The 15,524-nt window shown below is 46.4% G+C and overlaps 5 protein-coding genes across 5 annotated transcripts; 3 read left to right on the top strand and 2 right to left on the bottom strand.

The window, feature by feature from the left end:
• The first annotated feature begins 14 nt into the window (after positions 1–14).
• LOC115770302 (mRNA (2'-O-methyladenosine-N(6)-)-methyltransferase) lies at positions 15–5,574 on the top strand. The gene is made up of 5 exons (XM_030715537.1): positions 15–157; positions 1,186–3,021; positions 3,240–3,365; positions 3,484–3,612; positions 3,677–5,574. Exons 2-5 carry the CDS (start codon positions 1,193–1,195, stop codon positions 4,359–4,361), a joined length of 2,769 nt encoding a protein of 922 aa, XP_030571397.1. The 5' UTR covers positions 15–157; positions 1,186–1,192; the 3' UTR covers positions 4,362–5,574.
• Positions 5,575–5,695: 121 nt separating this feature from the next.
• Positions 5,696–6,985, bottom strand: LOC115770306 (peroxisomal membrane protein PEX14). The gene is made up of 3 exons (XM_030715541.1): positions 6,773–6,985; positions 6,414–6,701; positions 5,696–6,348 (listed from the first exon to the last, which is right to left on the bottom strand). The coding sequence occupies exons 1-3, from the start codon at positions 6,890–6,892 to the stop codon at positions 5,914–5,916; spliced, it is 843 nt and encodes a 280-aa protein (XP_030571401.1). The 5' UTR covers positions 6,893–6,985; the 3' UTR covers positions 5,696–5,913.
• A 274-nt stretch (positions 6,986–7,259) lies between these two features.
• On the top strand, positions 7,260–12,319 carry LOC115770300 (E3 ubiquitin-protein ligase mind-bomb). The gene is made up of 5 exons (XM_030715536.1): positions 7,260–7,824; positions 8,705–9,961; positions 10,021–10,476; positions 10,557–12,089; positions 12,164–12,319. Exons 1-5 carry the CDS (start codon positions 7,573–7,575, stop codon positions 12,302–12,304), a joined length of 3,639 nt encoding a protein of 1,212 aa, XP_030571396.1. The 5' UTR covers positions 7,260–7,572; the 3' UTR covers positions 12,305–12,319.
• A 179-nt stretch (positions 12,320–12,498) lies between these two features.
• Positions 12,499–13,877, bottom strand: LOC115770304 (28S ribosomal protein S31, mitochondrial). Its single transcript, XM_030715539.1, has 3 exons — positions 13,770–13,877; positions 13,231–13,707; positions 12,499–13,168 (listed from the first exon to the last, which is right to left on the bottom strand). Exons 1-3 carry the CDS (start codon positions 13,805–13,807, stop codon positions 12,514–12,516), a joined length of 1,170 nt encoding a protein of 389 aa, XP_030571399.1. The 5' UTR covers positions 13,808–13,877; the 3' UTR covers positions 12,499–12,513.
• Positions 13,878–13,998: 121 nt separating this feature from the next.
• LOC115770305 (vacuolar protein sorting-associated protein 26C) lies at positions 13,999–15,265 on the top strand. Its single transcript, XM_030715540.1, has 3 exons — positions 13,999–14,144; positions 14,199–14,955; positions 15,022–15,265. Exons 1-3 carry the CDS (start codon positions 14,079–14,081, stop codon positions 15,141–15,143), a joined length of 945 nt encoding a protein of 314 aa, XP_030571400.1. The 5' UTR covers positions 13,999–14,078; the 3' UTR covers positions 15,144–15,265.
• The last annotated feature ends 259 nt before the right edge of the window (positions 15,266–15,524 follow it).

Genomic DNA, 15,524 nt, shown 5'->3' with positions numbered 1-15,524 from the left:
TGGTCACACTTAGCTGGTGAAGTACTTCTGGAAGAAGAGTTTTTCAGGAATTTATTTATAAAACATAAATAAATCGTATCAAATAATTACGTACATACGTTATAAATGTTTGAAAACACGTTGTTCGTATTTTGTATAATAGGATAGTTGAAAATAGGTGAGTTTAGTGGCATTTAAACGCGTTCGAAATATGACCATACGAAACAGCAGCAGCAAGGCGTAGTTTATATTGATGTGGTTGAAAAGAAAGTGTAGAGAAATTTTCGGTGCAGTCACAATGTTGTTTATAAATCTATATAATCGACAAATGCCACAACTATATGTATGCGCGCCAAAATGTAACGAAGCGCCAACCAAAATAACGAAAATAAAAATATCAATTATATGAAAATTTTCTTTTTAGCTGTAATTAGTGTGTTGTGTGTTTTGATGGAAAAAGCGCGCCATTATTTCTGTGCCTGACATGACGTAGGCACGAATCCACAGAGCAGCACTTGAATGTTGTTAGTGTATTTTTTTATAAGTCATTGCAATTGTTTATGGCAAGTAATGCAATCGGCATTAGTGTGTGTGCGTGTATGTGGATTGCAGCAACAAAGTTGCCTGCAAATAATTTTTGTATATTTTTATTTGTGCGGTGCGCATACGCTAGGTACACGCTCGTCAAAACATATACACAAGCAGGCAGAAAATCTCTATTCTTTTGCAATTTGTTTTGATTTCTCATTCGTGTCTGTCATAGCGGCTCTCGCTCTCAGTTGTTCTCTCTTTGTTGCTCACAAAACACATGCGCGCCGCTCTCAGCCAGACCAAAAGCTCCAGCATGTGGGAGTTTTTCAGGGGAGTTGGATGGGGGCAGCAAATGCGTGCTCATAGTTTTATAATAACGGCATATTAATACATATATATATGCGTACACATTGATGCGTCATATTTATGACGATCCTTCTGCTCTGACACTTGCGCGTACTCTCCGGCTTGCGTTGCTGCTTCGCTGAGTGTTTCTTGCCGACTAGTTGCCGTTAAGCTGGAGCCCAAGTATTTTACTGCTTGTCAGACCATCGGCCACTCTCACATTCGCGCGCACTCTCTCGCTCTCCCTCTCGCGATTGAAAAACGTAAACAAGAGCTGTTAATAATGTATATGTGTCTGTGTGTGCTTGTATTTTGTTTTTGCTTTTGCAGAGCTCAAATGGCAGCTAACAACAGCAACATGCACAATCTGGGAGCGCTGCAGGTGCCGCCATCGGTGATCGCCTCCACGGGTTCAGTGGGTCCAATGATGCAGCCGAGCACTAGTGCACAGAGTGCCTGGGATCAGCTGACGGCGAGTGCATCCAACAATATGACGCCATCGCCGACAGCGGCAACAGCAACAACAACGGGTACTGTGGATACAGCTGGACACTTGATGAGCGCAGGTAGCTCACCTGTGGCTAGCTGCTCGTCACCATCGACGCCCACAAAAACACACCACGTCCCGCCCACGCTGGAGGCTATGGCCCATACGCCGCAAGGGCCACCAACGCTTGGACCTGGCGGATATGGTGAGGAATTGACCGCCGAGTTGGTGAATCAGGGCTGGCGTAAGTTTTGGTCGAAGCGCGAGAATCGGCCGTACTACTGGAACAAGGTTACCGGCGAATCGCTTTGGGAAATGCCCGGCGCACGTCCCTTTGATCCGCTCACCGATCCATTGGGCATTTGCCATGCTGGTGGCGTTGGCGTTGGTGGCCCAACGCCGATGACGCCGCATCAGCAACAGCATCAACATCATCATTTGAAGCGGCGGCCTTCGGACGACATGCACATACACCCGCACCCGCATCATCAACAGCTCCAGCAGCAGCACATGGGTCCGCACGGTGGGCCACCTCTGAAAAAGTTTGTGCTAGCCGGTCCCTGGGACCTGGAGGTGTGCACCAATGCAGTAATTGTTGAGCGTCCACCCACGTTATTACCACAGCCGCATCCCGAGATCGAAGCGTTGCGCGCCGCCTTCAGCATGAAGCTGATGAAGACATACGAGGATTTATGCATGCGCAGAGAAAACATCAAAGCGCCGCGAGACTCCTTCAACCGTTGGCTCATGGAACGAAAGGTCATTGATACCGGGTGTGATCCATTGCTGCCCAGTAACTGCCTGCCTGAAATCTCCAGCTCCATGTATCGCGAGATTATGGCCGATATACCCATTAAGATTGTCAAGCCCAAATTCACGGGCGACGCACGCAAACAGCTCTCACGCTACGCGGAGGCGGCCAAGCAGATCATTGAGTCGCGTTCTGCGCCGGCGGAGTCCAAGAAGGTTGTTAAATGGAATGTGGAGGACACATTTCAATGGTTGCGCCGCACGGTGGGCGCCAGCTACGAGGACTTCCAGGATCGTTTGGCTCATCTGAAGCGCCAATGTGAACCGCATTTAGTAGAGACCGTTAAAAGCTCCGTGGAAACGTTATGCATTAAAATCTATCATCTGTCGGCGGAGCATGCGCGTAAAATACGGGAACGCCATCTGCAGCTGCTCAAGGAGCATGGCATACCGGAACCAACGCCGCCACCGCCTCCTCCGCACCTGAAGAAGGTCTGGTGCTATCCCATACAGTTCGCAGTGCCCTCGCCTCGTATGCCGGCCATTGAATATCTGCAGGATCGTGATCATATGATCATTAAATATACGCCCGCGACCATCAATCAGCCGGATGCGCAGTATATCAACCTCACCTATCTCCAAAAGCTGGAGCAGCTCTATCGTCACAATTGTTTCGACGACAAGAAGTTTGATCTGTTCATCGGGCGCGTCTGGTGTCTGCTCAAGCGCTATCAGACCTTCTTGGGCAATGCTCTCAACTCCTCCCAGGAGGCGGAACTCACACAAGCTGCTCTGCCAGTGCCAGTTTTTGAGTGCCTTCACAGGCATTTCGGTGTCAGCTTTGAATGCTTTGCATCGCCATTCAATTCCTATTTTCGGCAATATTGCTCGGCATTTGCGGATACCGATGCCTACTTTGGTTCCAGAGGGTAAGTCAACAAAAATACAATTCTAATGGCCAATCCAATGGGATCCAAACTGAAGTTTACTTTTTGTCCTCTATGGTCACTTTATTGCAATCCAATGTATGCTGATTAGCGAGTTTTTGAAATTGCAATAAAGTGACCATGGAGGACAAATACATAATGCTATGTAAGCATGATCTGATATAATCTAATTGTGAACTTACACATTTTTCTGCCTGCAGACCATTTCTGGACTTTAAGCCCGTTTCCGGTTCCTTTCAAGTGAATCCACCGCATTGCGAGGAGCTGATTGATGCCTGCCTTTTGCACGTTGACAAGCTACTCACCGATTCCATGGAGCCATTGAGGTGAGTTGCTACGGGATCATATTCGCTTTCCCTGGGCTACCTGAAAAAAGCATACGTTAATAATTCCCAAAGCAATTATCTGAAATGTGTGCTAATAAATTTGTAATTTTTAACACAGCTTCATTGTCTTTCTGCCGGAGTGGAAGAGCATAGCGAAGCTGGAGGAGAGCATGTACAAGCGTCGCTCAATGGTGGTGCTGGGCATGGCGCACGAATACCGACATGGCTATCAGCATATGATGCAAAAGTGAGCAGTTAATAAATAATCAATTGCAGAGCGATTTGATCTAATTATTTAATGTACTCAACAGATCCGAGGTGCTCGTTAAGTGCATGCAGGGCACTCAAGTTGTTTGGCTGCAGAATAGCGCCGGCTATGCACGCTGGGGACCCAATGAGAATCGAGTCGAGGCGCTGCGAGAAGCTTTCAGACCGCAGCGCGATCGTGAGCGCGAGCGTGCCGCTGCTGCAGCAGCCGCCAGTGGCGGCAATAACAATCAACAGCAGCAGTCGCCACCGTCAACAACAACGCCGCAATCGACGGCTTCATCAGCTGTTGCCATACCAACCCCTGCGACGCCCACAACAGCAAATAGCAATAGCAACACATCAGCTGCTGTAACTGTAGCTATCACAACGAGCGCCAACAGCATCGGCAGTCCCGTGTCAACAACGTCTTCCGTGCTAACGCCCCTGTCGCCGCACACGCCCACAGGCACACCATCGCAATTTCCGTTAACCATTAGCAACACGAGCAGCAGCAGCAATTTGGTTGCCGCCTCACCAACGATGAGCGTTCAAAGTGATTGCTCATCGCCGTCATCGTCGACAATGTCATTGTCGCCGGCACCTGCCTCGGGCGGCTATCCGGATGGTGGCACAACAGCAGCAGCGGCTGCTGTCAGCATAACGGCAACAGCCAGCACATCTGCAGCCTCAGCGTTTGGACCAACAACTAGCATTAACAGCACAGCGGTCATCAATTCGGCTGTCTAGATTTATTGCGAGGGGGTAAAAACATTTTGTAAACTACTCGTCTTATCTTTTTAAGCTAACTGTGCACCATGGGGCTAAGTACCACTATTGTGTTTCCTTCATTTAGAGTTTATATTTTAAGCATAGTTTTTAAAATATCTTGAGGGTATTCACAGGATGAGACTTATGACTTATGGCAGCTTAAGCTTGGAAGTAATTGTTTTCTTATTAAGTAAATCTTTTGATATAAAATACAGAAAAACTCCTACATTTTCTTTTTTCAGTTTTAAGAAAGGAACTAAGGTCGATTTTCTAACTTTTAGCCAGTTTCTTTTTCGTAAGATAAGTCAAGAGTCTTTTCTGCCTGTGAGTGCCCTTGAAATTAATGGTTACAAGTTTAAACTTAAATAATTGTACATATGTTTTTTATCAATTATAAATAGCTGATACTTAACCGCGGCCTGGCTGTTGTTAGTCTTTGAAATTCACCCTGAACAAGGGCCAAGCTACCCACAAAAAAGAAAAATAAGGTTCAGATATGCATACAAAGTATGGGTAGAATGGGTTCCACGTATCCTGATAAGGGTAATTTAACAAATGAATTGTTTTCCAAATCCTTAAAACAATATAAGCACACAGACACACACACACACATAAACACAAAATACAAATCATGCACTAGCACAGGAGATCAAGCAATATTTTTGATTATTCATTCCGTGCCGCACCATAACTTTATATACAATATACGAGTAAGCCCCAAACAATCTTTTGTGAGACTATAAACATATAATTTAGGATTATTACTAATTACAAAACTAATTTATCGTATGTACAAATCGATAAAACCTTTAACTTAAGTAGTTGAAAAAAATATACATACATAAACGGATCGCGCAGAGAACCAAATTTGTAATAGAACATAAGCAAAAGCTACGCACCGCACAAATAACATAATTAACCTTCAAGGGGATTGTCACAATTGAATCTATTGGTTAGCTTAAAACCAGATCAATTCAGTTATTGAGTGTTCAGTTAAGCTGCCAATAGAAGCCATCGTGAACACGCCCATATTTTAATGGGAATTTAGCCAATTTAATAGACACGTAGAAAATAAAAAGAATCGGCGACTTTAGATAAAAATTGAATGCTAACTATAAGTTTGAAAAAATATCAACTAAGCTGAACTATTACGACACCCGGCCACCCCACCACCTCTCCTTAACACGATATGTTAACTTTTTTTAAAACACAAAAACAAATCCGGCGCTCTTGTCGCATAGATTAACAAATTGCATAATTAAAGTTTCTTTCAATTATTCAAACCGATTTTTATTATATTTTTTAAATATATATTCGTACTGTATATATGTGTGAGTTAACTTTTGGTAGCAATTATGGATATGGATAAGCCGTTGACAATTAAACCTAAGTGCTTAAACGCAAACCTTCTAAATGTTATTAATTCAATTTACAATGATTACTTGAAGCAGCAAATTTTTCATATACAATATACATATATAAAGTATACATGTATATATGAAGCCAAGTTATATAAGCCTTGTCATGCCTTTTACATGATCTCTAAGCTAGAATCACTGTTCTTGGTTACTACCTCAGTTTCGGAGGAGCCCGAACCGGAGCCAGCATCATCGGGCTTTTCATTGTCATCCGACTGGCTATTGTTGCTATGGCGATGATGATGCGGCGAACCGGCCAACTGCCAAGCAGGTATCGAGGGCACCGCAATGGGCTGCACAGGTCCGGCAAATTGTTTGCGATTTAGCAGCAAACCCTTAATGGCATCCAAATCACATCGGAAATTGTTGAATTCACGATTCATCTGTTGGGTATGCTCCTTCTGTTGCAGTGTAATCAAGTCCTTGACCAATGTAATCTCCTTATTGAGCGCATCTGTGCGGTCTTCTACCTTCTTGTCAATGTCTACCAAGACATCCTCAACGGGTTTTCTCTTGGGCTTGCCAAACAGAAACGGCGCAATGTATTTCTTTGAGTGGAAGGAGAAAAGTTAAGCACAATGGGGCCATGTTGTTATCTATTTCACCTACTAACCCGCCAGAACAAAAATATGGCATAGACGACTCCGCTGAACAAAGCTGTCGTGTGCAACAGCTCACGCAGTCTGCCAAAGGCAGTTTGCTGTGGCTGCACCGCCAGCTGAGAGCCAATATTGATAACGGTATTGGGATTGTTTGGATCTTGGCTAAAGACACCGGCCCGCTCGCAAGCCAATTGTATCTCATGCGCAGTTAGACCTTTGGACCGAAGAAACTGCTGTTTCTGGACGAGTGTTGTGTGTCGAACTTTGGTATTTTGTAGAAAGCTAACAGCTGTGGTTATCTATCCCATGAAGATTATAGATTAGACAAAGTCGAATGTGCCTGCTATAGGGGTTTACTTAGGCAACATACCAGCGACTCGCGCGGCTCTAGTGGCTCCCCATCGATAGAATTGGGGTTGTAATCCTGCACAGAAGCACTTGTTGTGGCCAGTATGGTTGTGTCACCGGTGTCCGTGTTGCTGTTTGCCATTTTAATGTTAACGCTAATTTCAATTTTGTTATTGAAGCAGAAAACCCAAATGCTAATGCAGCAAGGGGTTTTGGGCTGGGAATGGCTGAATACAAATCATCGATACATCATAGTGATTGTCGATATATTTATGCTGGGCTTAACGATATGCGATATAAGTAATTTAAAAACGGAAAATAATCAATTTTGTAAACTAACCTTTATCTATTTTGCAATAAATGTGCATATAGAAAAATATTTGTAGACAAAATATTGAAAATATCAGGATATTGTCGATTGGATATAGAAGTACAATTATTTGACGCATTTCAGTCAGGTGGCAACACTTTACGATCACAGGTGGCCACTGCCAAGCAGCAATCATCATTTCAATTAACGCTTTTACACTATCTGTTGTGTATTTTTATAATCAGCTATTTTCGATAAAAATTCGCTGCCTTATTATTGATAGTCAATTCTTTTAATTTTGTTGATTTTAATTTACTAACTTGGCATAGTGTTTGTCTTGGGCATTCAGTGCATTGGAATGCAAAAGTGTCTGTATGCGCCCAGTGCCAGCGATACTTGTTAGCTGGCAACGCTGCTTGCACTCACTAAAATCGCCTGCAGTTTTTGTGCCCCACGGAAAAAGTGAAAAAAATCGAATTTAAGTCAAGTTGTGCCCACATCGACACGAGATAATGTCTTGTGCCGCAACTCTAACAACGGCTAAAGATTCGACAAATGCCGCTGCCAGTGCATCATCTCCGGCTACCTCCGTGGGTGTGGTAGTCAGTGGTGGTAGCACTGTGGCCGCTGGTGTTGGCAACGGGGGCAGCGGCGGCGGGGCAGGTGCTGCTGCTGGCTCAGCTGCAGCGGTCGCCCGACGTTTTTCCATGGAAGGAGTTGGTGCGCGTGTGATTCGTGGCCCAGACTGGAAGTGGAACAAGCAGGTTGGTATCGTTCGTTGTGATCAACGGTCCGGGGGAGCACCCCTCAGACATTGCCTATTCTTTCTCGCAAAATTAATTAAATCAATGCGGCCCTGACTTTTCAATAACAACATATACACTTTCGACGGGCAGGGTCTTAAGGCTTTCGCGTGAGGCTGGCGGCGATTGCATTAAATTGTAATTGGGCTGATTTTGATTTTGTTTTACTATTATTTGAATTCCAAGGCTTAAGCGATTTTCTTTTTGGATTAAAATAAAATATCAACTCAATCCCCGAGCCGAGGTCTCACTTTCGAATAACTGAATTGCAAATAAATCCTCTCGAAGTTCTACAAAAAGTATAGTATATTACTTTTTTTAACCGAGCCTATTGGGATTTCAATGCATAGAGGTCTTTCGAAAAATCCATATTCAAGATTTTATAAGGGAGTACTTGACCTTGTACATGAAGCTTCAATGTGATAAATTGTCTACAAATTTTTCATCTTTGCCGATGAAATAATCGATAAGGCTTAAATATATATGGCCCGTAGAATAATAAAACCTAGGGTATATAAGGTGCGAACCCATGGGTTGTCTGTTAGCGTGTGCGCTTGATTTGTTCTGTTTTCTATTGACACTGACCTGGACGAGGTGGCTTTGGGGTCGATCTGAAGATCGCCGACTAGATTGTTCAACGCGCCGACTGCACCCTTAACAGTTAACAGTTAGTAGATTGAGCACAGCAGAGCATTGCGGAGCGTTGGGAAACAGGCAAATGCGCTTTAATTATAATTTTCGCGTTGTGATTAGCGTGAGTTTCGAGTGTCATCATTTTTAGCGTGTTGAATGTGGCGTGAGTTGAAGCTGGAGAAACTAAATGAATCTCTGTCTGTTGCAGGATGGCGGCGAGGGGCATGTGGGCACGGTGCGCAACTTTGAGTCCGCCGAGGAGGTGGTCGTTGTCTGGGACAATGGAACCGCCGCTAATTATCGCTGTGCCGGCGCCTACGATCTGCGCATTCTAGACAGCGCACCCACTGGCGTCAAGCACGAGGGCACCATGTGCGATACGTGCCGCCAACAGCCCATATTTGGCATACGCTGGAAGTGTGCCGAGTGCATCAATTACGATGTATGCTCCATATGCTATCACGGCGACAAGCATCATTTGCGTCATCGTTTCTACCGGATTAGCACGCCGGGCGGTGACCGTGCAATGGTTGAGCCGCGTCGCAAGTCCAAGAAGGTGCTGGTGCGCGGCATCTTTCCAGGCGCTCGCGTTGTGCGTGGCGTCGACTGGCAGTGGGAGGATCAGGATGGCGGCGTTGGACGTCGCGGTAAGGTGAACGAGATCCAGGATTGGTCATCCGCGTCGCCGCGCTCAGCGGCCTACGTTATTTGGGATAATGGCTCCAAGAACTTGTATCGCGTCGGCTTTGAGGGCATGGCGGATCTCAAGGTGGTGAACGATGCCAAGGGGAGCAATGTATATCGCGATCATTTGCCGCTGCTGGGCGAGAATGGACCGGGCAAGGGGCCACATGGTTTTCAAATTGGCGACAAAGTCACCGTCGATTTGGATCTGGAGATTGTGCAATCTCTGCAGCACGGACACGGCGGCTGGACAGACGGCATGTTCGAGTGCCTCAGCAATGCGGGCATGGTCGTTGGCATTGATGAGGATCATGACATTGTTGTTGCCTACAACTCTGGCAATCGTTGGACATTCAACCCAGCTGTGCTGACCAAGGTATCTTCGCCAACGACAGCACCGCCCGATTTCCAGGTGGGCGACATCGTCAAGATCTGCTCGGATGTGGAGAGCATTAAAATACTGCAGCGCGGCCATGGCGAATGGGCAGATGCCATGCAGCTGACATTGGGTAAAATTGGACGCGTCCAACAAGTTTATCATGACAACGATCTGAAGGTGGAGGTGGGCAACACTTCTTGGACATACAATCCACTGGCCGTCTGCAAGGTGGTTTCCTCCAGCGGTGCCGGCCCTGGTGCTGCAGTCACGGGCGATGGCAACTGTGCTCCAGTCATACCCAGCGGTGAGCGCCTCTCCGCCATTCTTAAGAAACTTTTTGAGCCCAATGTATCCGGTGATGCCACCGAGGAGTTTGTCAAGGCTGCAGCCAATGGATTTGCGGTTAGTTGGTCTGTTGTTATTTTTATTAGCATCTGCTTATGTTTTGCTCTTCATTGCAGTCCCGTTGTGAGGAGTATTTGGCTGGCGCCACGCAGCCTTCAACGTCCAGTGCGGCGGCTGCCGCGGCTGCGGGCAGTCCCAGCGGCGGTCCCGTGCCGGAGGTGAATGTGAATGGTGTGTTTGCGGGTCACACGGCGCTGCAAGCCGCCAGCCAGAATGGCCATATTGAAGTCATTCAAGTGCTTCTGCGACACTCTGTCGATGTAGAGATCGAGGACAAGGACGGCGATCGCGCCGTGCATCATGCGGCCTTTGGCGATGAGGCAGCTGTCATTGAGATTTTGGCCAAGGCTGGCGCAGATCTAAACGCACGCAACAAACGTCGCCAGACCTCGCTGCACATTGCCGTCAACAAGGGGCATCTGAATGTGGTCAAGACGCTGCTCACGCTGGGCTGCCATCCCAGTTTGCAGGACTCTGAAGGTGACACGCCGCTCCACGATGCCATATCGAAGGTAGAGATTTAACTAAATGTGGAAAAGATATCTTCGTTTCTTAAAATATATTTTTATATAATTACTATTCATTTTTGCAGGAGCACGATGAGATGCTTTCACTGCTGCTCGACTTTGGAGCTGATATCACGTTGAACAACAACAATGGATTCAATGCGCTGCATCATGCAGCGCTAAAGGGTAATCCGAGCGCCATGAAGATATTGTTGACTAAAACGAATCGACCCTGGATTGTCGAGGAGAAAAAGGACGATGGCTATACAGCATTGCATTTGGCCGCACTTAACAATCACGTGGAAATTGCCGAATTGCTCGTCCACATGGGCAAAGCTAATATGGACAGGCAGAATGTGAATCTGCAGACGGCACTTCACTTGGCCGTGGAGCGGCAGCATGTCCAGATTGTTAAGCTGCTGGTGCAGGATGGCGCCGATTTGAATATAGCCGATAAAGATGGTGATACGCCGCTGCATGAGGCACTGCGTCATCACACACTCTCACAGCTGAAGCAGCTGCAGGATGTCGAGGGCTTCGGCAAGCTGCTGATGGGTCTGCGTAATGCCAACAACAAAAAGGCATCCGCATCTATTGCCTGCTTCCTGGCGGCCAATGGAGCCGATTTGACGCTGAAGAATCGCAAGCTGCAGACACCGTTGGACCTGTGTCCCGATCCGAATCTCTGCAAAACGCTTCTTAAGTGCTACAACGAGCGTAAAACCGATGACGTCGAGCTACCAGGCAATGTGGCCGGCACGAGTCTCAATGCACGTGCGCGTGCTCAAAGCGCAGCTGCAGCTGGCACTGCAGCTGGTATGCATCAGTCGGCCACGGCGAATATTCCACTCAATACTGTAGCCTCGGGGAGCGCCTTTGGGCTCAACGGACTCAGCACGGACATGGCACAGTCCATGCATGCAGATAGCACCAGCAGCAGCAGCAGCAACAAAAACAGCAGTGGAACTGGCGGCAGCAGCAGCAATAACAATAATAACAACAAGCCCACCAGCTTGGAGGAGTGCCTCGTCTGCTCGGATGGCAAGCGAGACACCGTGTTCAAGCCGTGCGGCCATGTTAGCTGCTGCGAAACGTGCGCGCCGCGCGTCAAGAAGTGTCTCATCTGCCGTGAGACGGTCACATCGCGCGAGAAGATTGACGAGTGTGTCGTCTGCTCGGATAGACGTGCCGCCGTCTTCTTTCGTCCCTGCGGCCACATGGTGGCCTGCGAGCATTGCAGTGCGCTGATGAAGAAGTGCGTCTTGTGTCGCACGCAGATCGATGAGATGTTAAACTTTAACTTGTGTTGCGGTGGCACAGGTAACGTCGAAAAGGTTTGCGTCGCCGGCACCGTGTGCTTGACTTCCACTGAGGAGAAGTTTGTGGAGCCGCCATGTGTGAACACTTCCGGTCATAGCGTGGCCATGAATAACACGGTGGTCACCCCAGTGGCAGGCAGCAGTAACCAATTGAATAGCCAGAACAATTTATTAGCTGCTGCGGCAGCAGCGAACGCTACGAATTTACCAGGCGGTATGGTCGCGCCTTCCGGCGTCAACAATTTCCAAATGGACGATGTGCAGAAACTGAAACAACAGTTGCAGGACATCAAGGAGCAGGTGGGTAGCAGATGAAATATTTAAATAATTGGCAACTGTTTAACAACAATTTAATGTGCTTTATATCTTTGCAGACCATGTGCCCTGTTTGCTTCGATCGAATTAAGAATATGGTCTTTCTGTGCGGACATGGCACCTGCCAGATGTGCGGTGATCAAATCGAGGGCTGCCCAATTTGCCGCAAGACGGTGGAGAAGCGTATTTTGCTATTCTGAAGCACAATATATATTTATCCAATTCTTGGCACACATTCCACGCACAGTCCCCAGGCACATCAGCGTGCGAATCGGCCTTAAATTAAGTATTACTTAAAACAAATAGCATAAAAGTCTCGAAGTATACACATATATACAAGTACGCGCATATATCGTCTTATAAAGCGAAATATATATATATTTTTAACAAATATTTCACGTCATCAAAACTAAGCCGTTACATTCTTTGTGCTTTCATTGCTTCCTTTGCTTATTAGATCCTTGAGAATGTCCTTTTTGGCCTCAAAGTAATCGCGGAACCACAAAATGTGCTCCTTCTTCTCCTGCGCCGTAACGTACGGGTTTTTGGAGAGACCCACGCACACCAACTCCATGAAATGGCGTATGGGCCCTTTGTTGGGACACCAGCCCTCCAAATGCTGTTCCAGAAAAATGTGCTCCGAAAAGTCAACGTTCGCTTCCTCATGCATATCCTGCTCGTTGTCAATCGGGAAACGCCAAACTTTGCCTTGTGCCGTCCATTGGATCATCTGCTCAAAGTAGTTGGCAGGTGGATGAGCTGCCTGTAGTTTCAATTCACGCTCGTTCAGCGCGGACCAGGTGGAGAGCATGTCCGGTGAATGCAGCAGCTTTGTTGAGTCTTTGGTAAAAATACCCAAAGGTTCGCCACCATACAAGTTGACGCTGCCTGAGAAGGTTTCCGCTTCACGTTTAATGTGTCGCTGCGGACGCTGCGACGATGTGTGATCACCCGACCTGGATTTGGGACGCGATGCCAACGTGCGACGCACATATTCGCCGCGAGTTTGCTCCGTTTGCTGCGGCTGCTGGCGACGATCGATTTTCATGCCCACAATTAGTTCGCTAAAAGTCGCCAGAAAAGGCAAAGTTATGAAAGTGGCAATTGAATATCGGAAAGCAGACACCTTAAATTGAGCTCCTTCTCTGTGCCAGCACTTGCGGCTGGTGTGCTCTTGTTATCGCCTGGCGGTGCATCTGGTCCACCTTCCACGCTGTGTCCCAGTAGTTTAGCTAGCAGTTCGGATTCGGTTTGTTTTCTCTCGTTTTCGCCCGTGCCCAACATGCTGGCAATATTCTTGGCTGCTGTGATAACGTCCTTAGTGGCAGCATCCTGCTTTAGTGCTTCCCGGCGCCGGCGATTAGCATCCCCTGGACGTGGAAAATCCGCATCCGCTAGGTGATCCGTAGTTTGCATTTGCATGCTGCCAAGCAAGCGATTCAAGCGCTGCGCTGCTGTTTCTTTGGGTTTCTCTGCAGACTTACGCTGCTTCTTCGGCTGCTTCTCATCATCCGAAGAGGAGGCACCATCATCGTCCTTCGACTGGGAAGAGCTTGAGTAGCTAAGAAGTCCCACGTTTTTGCAGGCTGCCGGCAGCAAGGCACTGTTAATAACAATGGGAATTACAACATGGCAACAAGCTATGCTTATTTATGTATCACTTGCCGTATATAAAACTTTTGTGTATTACGTAGTGCCAACATTCTTGCTTATTTCTTTGATAATATCACAAAAACTCAACACATTAACTTTTTCATGCACCTTGCGCTCGCGTAACAATAATAAGCCAACCGAAATGACAGTATGGCAACGCCGCGACTGCTTGGCTAAACTATCGATTGTTTTTTCTGTTATCGATGTGTAACTTATTATTGTTGTTATATTTCTTGCCCATAAAAGTTTTGCAATAATGAAAGTAAACAAACGTCACAAGTTGTAATAAATGCAATTTGTGGGTTCCACTTAGTTTTCAAGATGAGTGGAAACGCCTTTAACTTTGAAATAAAGTTAAAACGTGAGAATAAAGTGTATTATGAGAATGTGCGTATGTAAACAATCAAGCAAAACATTTAACTAATAGTTTTCTCTGCGTAGGACATGCTGGTGGGCTGCGTGCAGTTTCAGTGTCCAGCTGAAACCAAACACGACGGCATACTCCTTACACTAGACGGCGTGGTCAACTTGCAGCTAAGTAGCAAAACTGTTGGCCTTTTCGATGCCTTCTACAACTCCGTGAAGCCGATCAATTTGCTGCAGAACAGCCTGGAGCTGTCGGCCCCGGGTAAACTAAGTGCCGGCAACTCGGAATTCCACTTTGAATTGCCGTTGGTGTGCAAGAAGGAGCCCCGCAAACTATATGAAACATATCACGGCGTCTTCATCAGCATCAACTATCAGCTGAAGTGCGATGTAAATGTGAAGCGCAACTTTCTGGGCAAATCGCTGCAGAAAGTGCAGCAATTCTGTGTGCAATACAAGCCCACGCCCCTAAGCGACGAGGCGACCCGCGCCGTCCCGTTCAGCCTGAGCATGATCAATGCCAAGGAGCGTGTAACGATGCCGCGTTTCCTAATCACGGGTCGATTGGATCGCTTGGAATCGTGTGTCACGATGCCCATTACAGGCAGTCTGACCGTGCAGCATACCGAGGCGCCCATAAGGTCCATTGAGATGCAGCTGGTGCGCGTGGAGACCTGTGGCTGCGACGAGGGCTACTCCAAGGATGCAACTGAAGTGCAAACCATACAGATTGCCGACGGAAACGTTATGCCCAAGCTGGAAATACCAATTTATATGGTGCTGCCGCGCTTGTTTACATGCCCCACGCTTTTAACCAAGAACTTTAAAATTGGTAGGTTGCGGTTTGCTCTTTTGTGATATTTGGCCTAATCAATAAAACTTATTTTTATGCTTGCAGAATTTGAGCTCAACTTGGTGGTGCTGTTTAAGGAGGAGCACACTGTCAGCGAAAATTTTAAAATAGTTCTAAAGCGCGCTTCCGGTCCATTGCCTAGCAAAATAAATACAGCTGGACGCTGAACGCATCAAATAACTGCCAACTATTTACACACAGTTCAATTAAAGCTTACACTCAAGTTGTCAACTGGATGCTAATAACAAAAAATAATAAGCAATATATGCTCTATCTCGAAATTCTATTAAAAATAAATAAAAACTATTTTAAATTAAAACTGGCATTTCACTAACCTACCATTGAGTGAGTATTTAAATACTTGCGCGCAATTTAAGTGCTGCCACCTGATCTGTAAATACTATCTTAGAAATAACCTAAAAAACGTCAAAAGCTGAAACGGCCAAAATAATATGAAGCCAAAAAATTTGAAAAAATTTGATGTCAAAACAATATTAGACAAAGTTGTAATGTAATTAATTAAATTGATTTTGATTAAATGCGATTTT

The sequence above is a fragment of the Drosophila novamexicana genome, unplaced genomic scaffold (genome assembly GCF_003285875.2).
Source record: "Drosophila novamexicana strain 15010-1031.04,08,12 unplaced genomic scaffold, DnovRS2.1 tig00004555-arrow-pilon, whole genome shotgun sequence".
Taxonomy (NCBI): domain Eukaryota; kingdom Metazoa; phylum Arthropoda; class Insecta; order Diptera; family Drosophilidae; genus Drosophila; species Drosophila novamexicana.
This window is presented reverse-complemented; position numbering and strand designations above follow the sequence as displayed.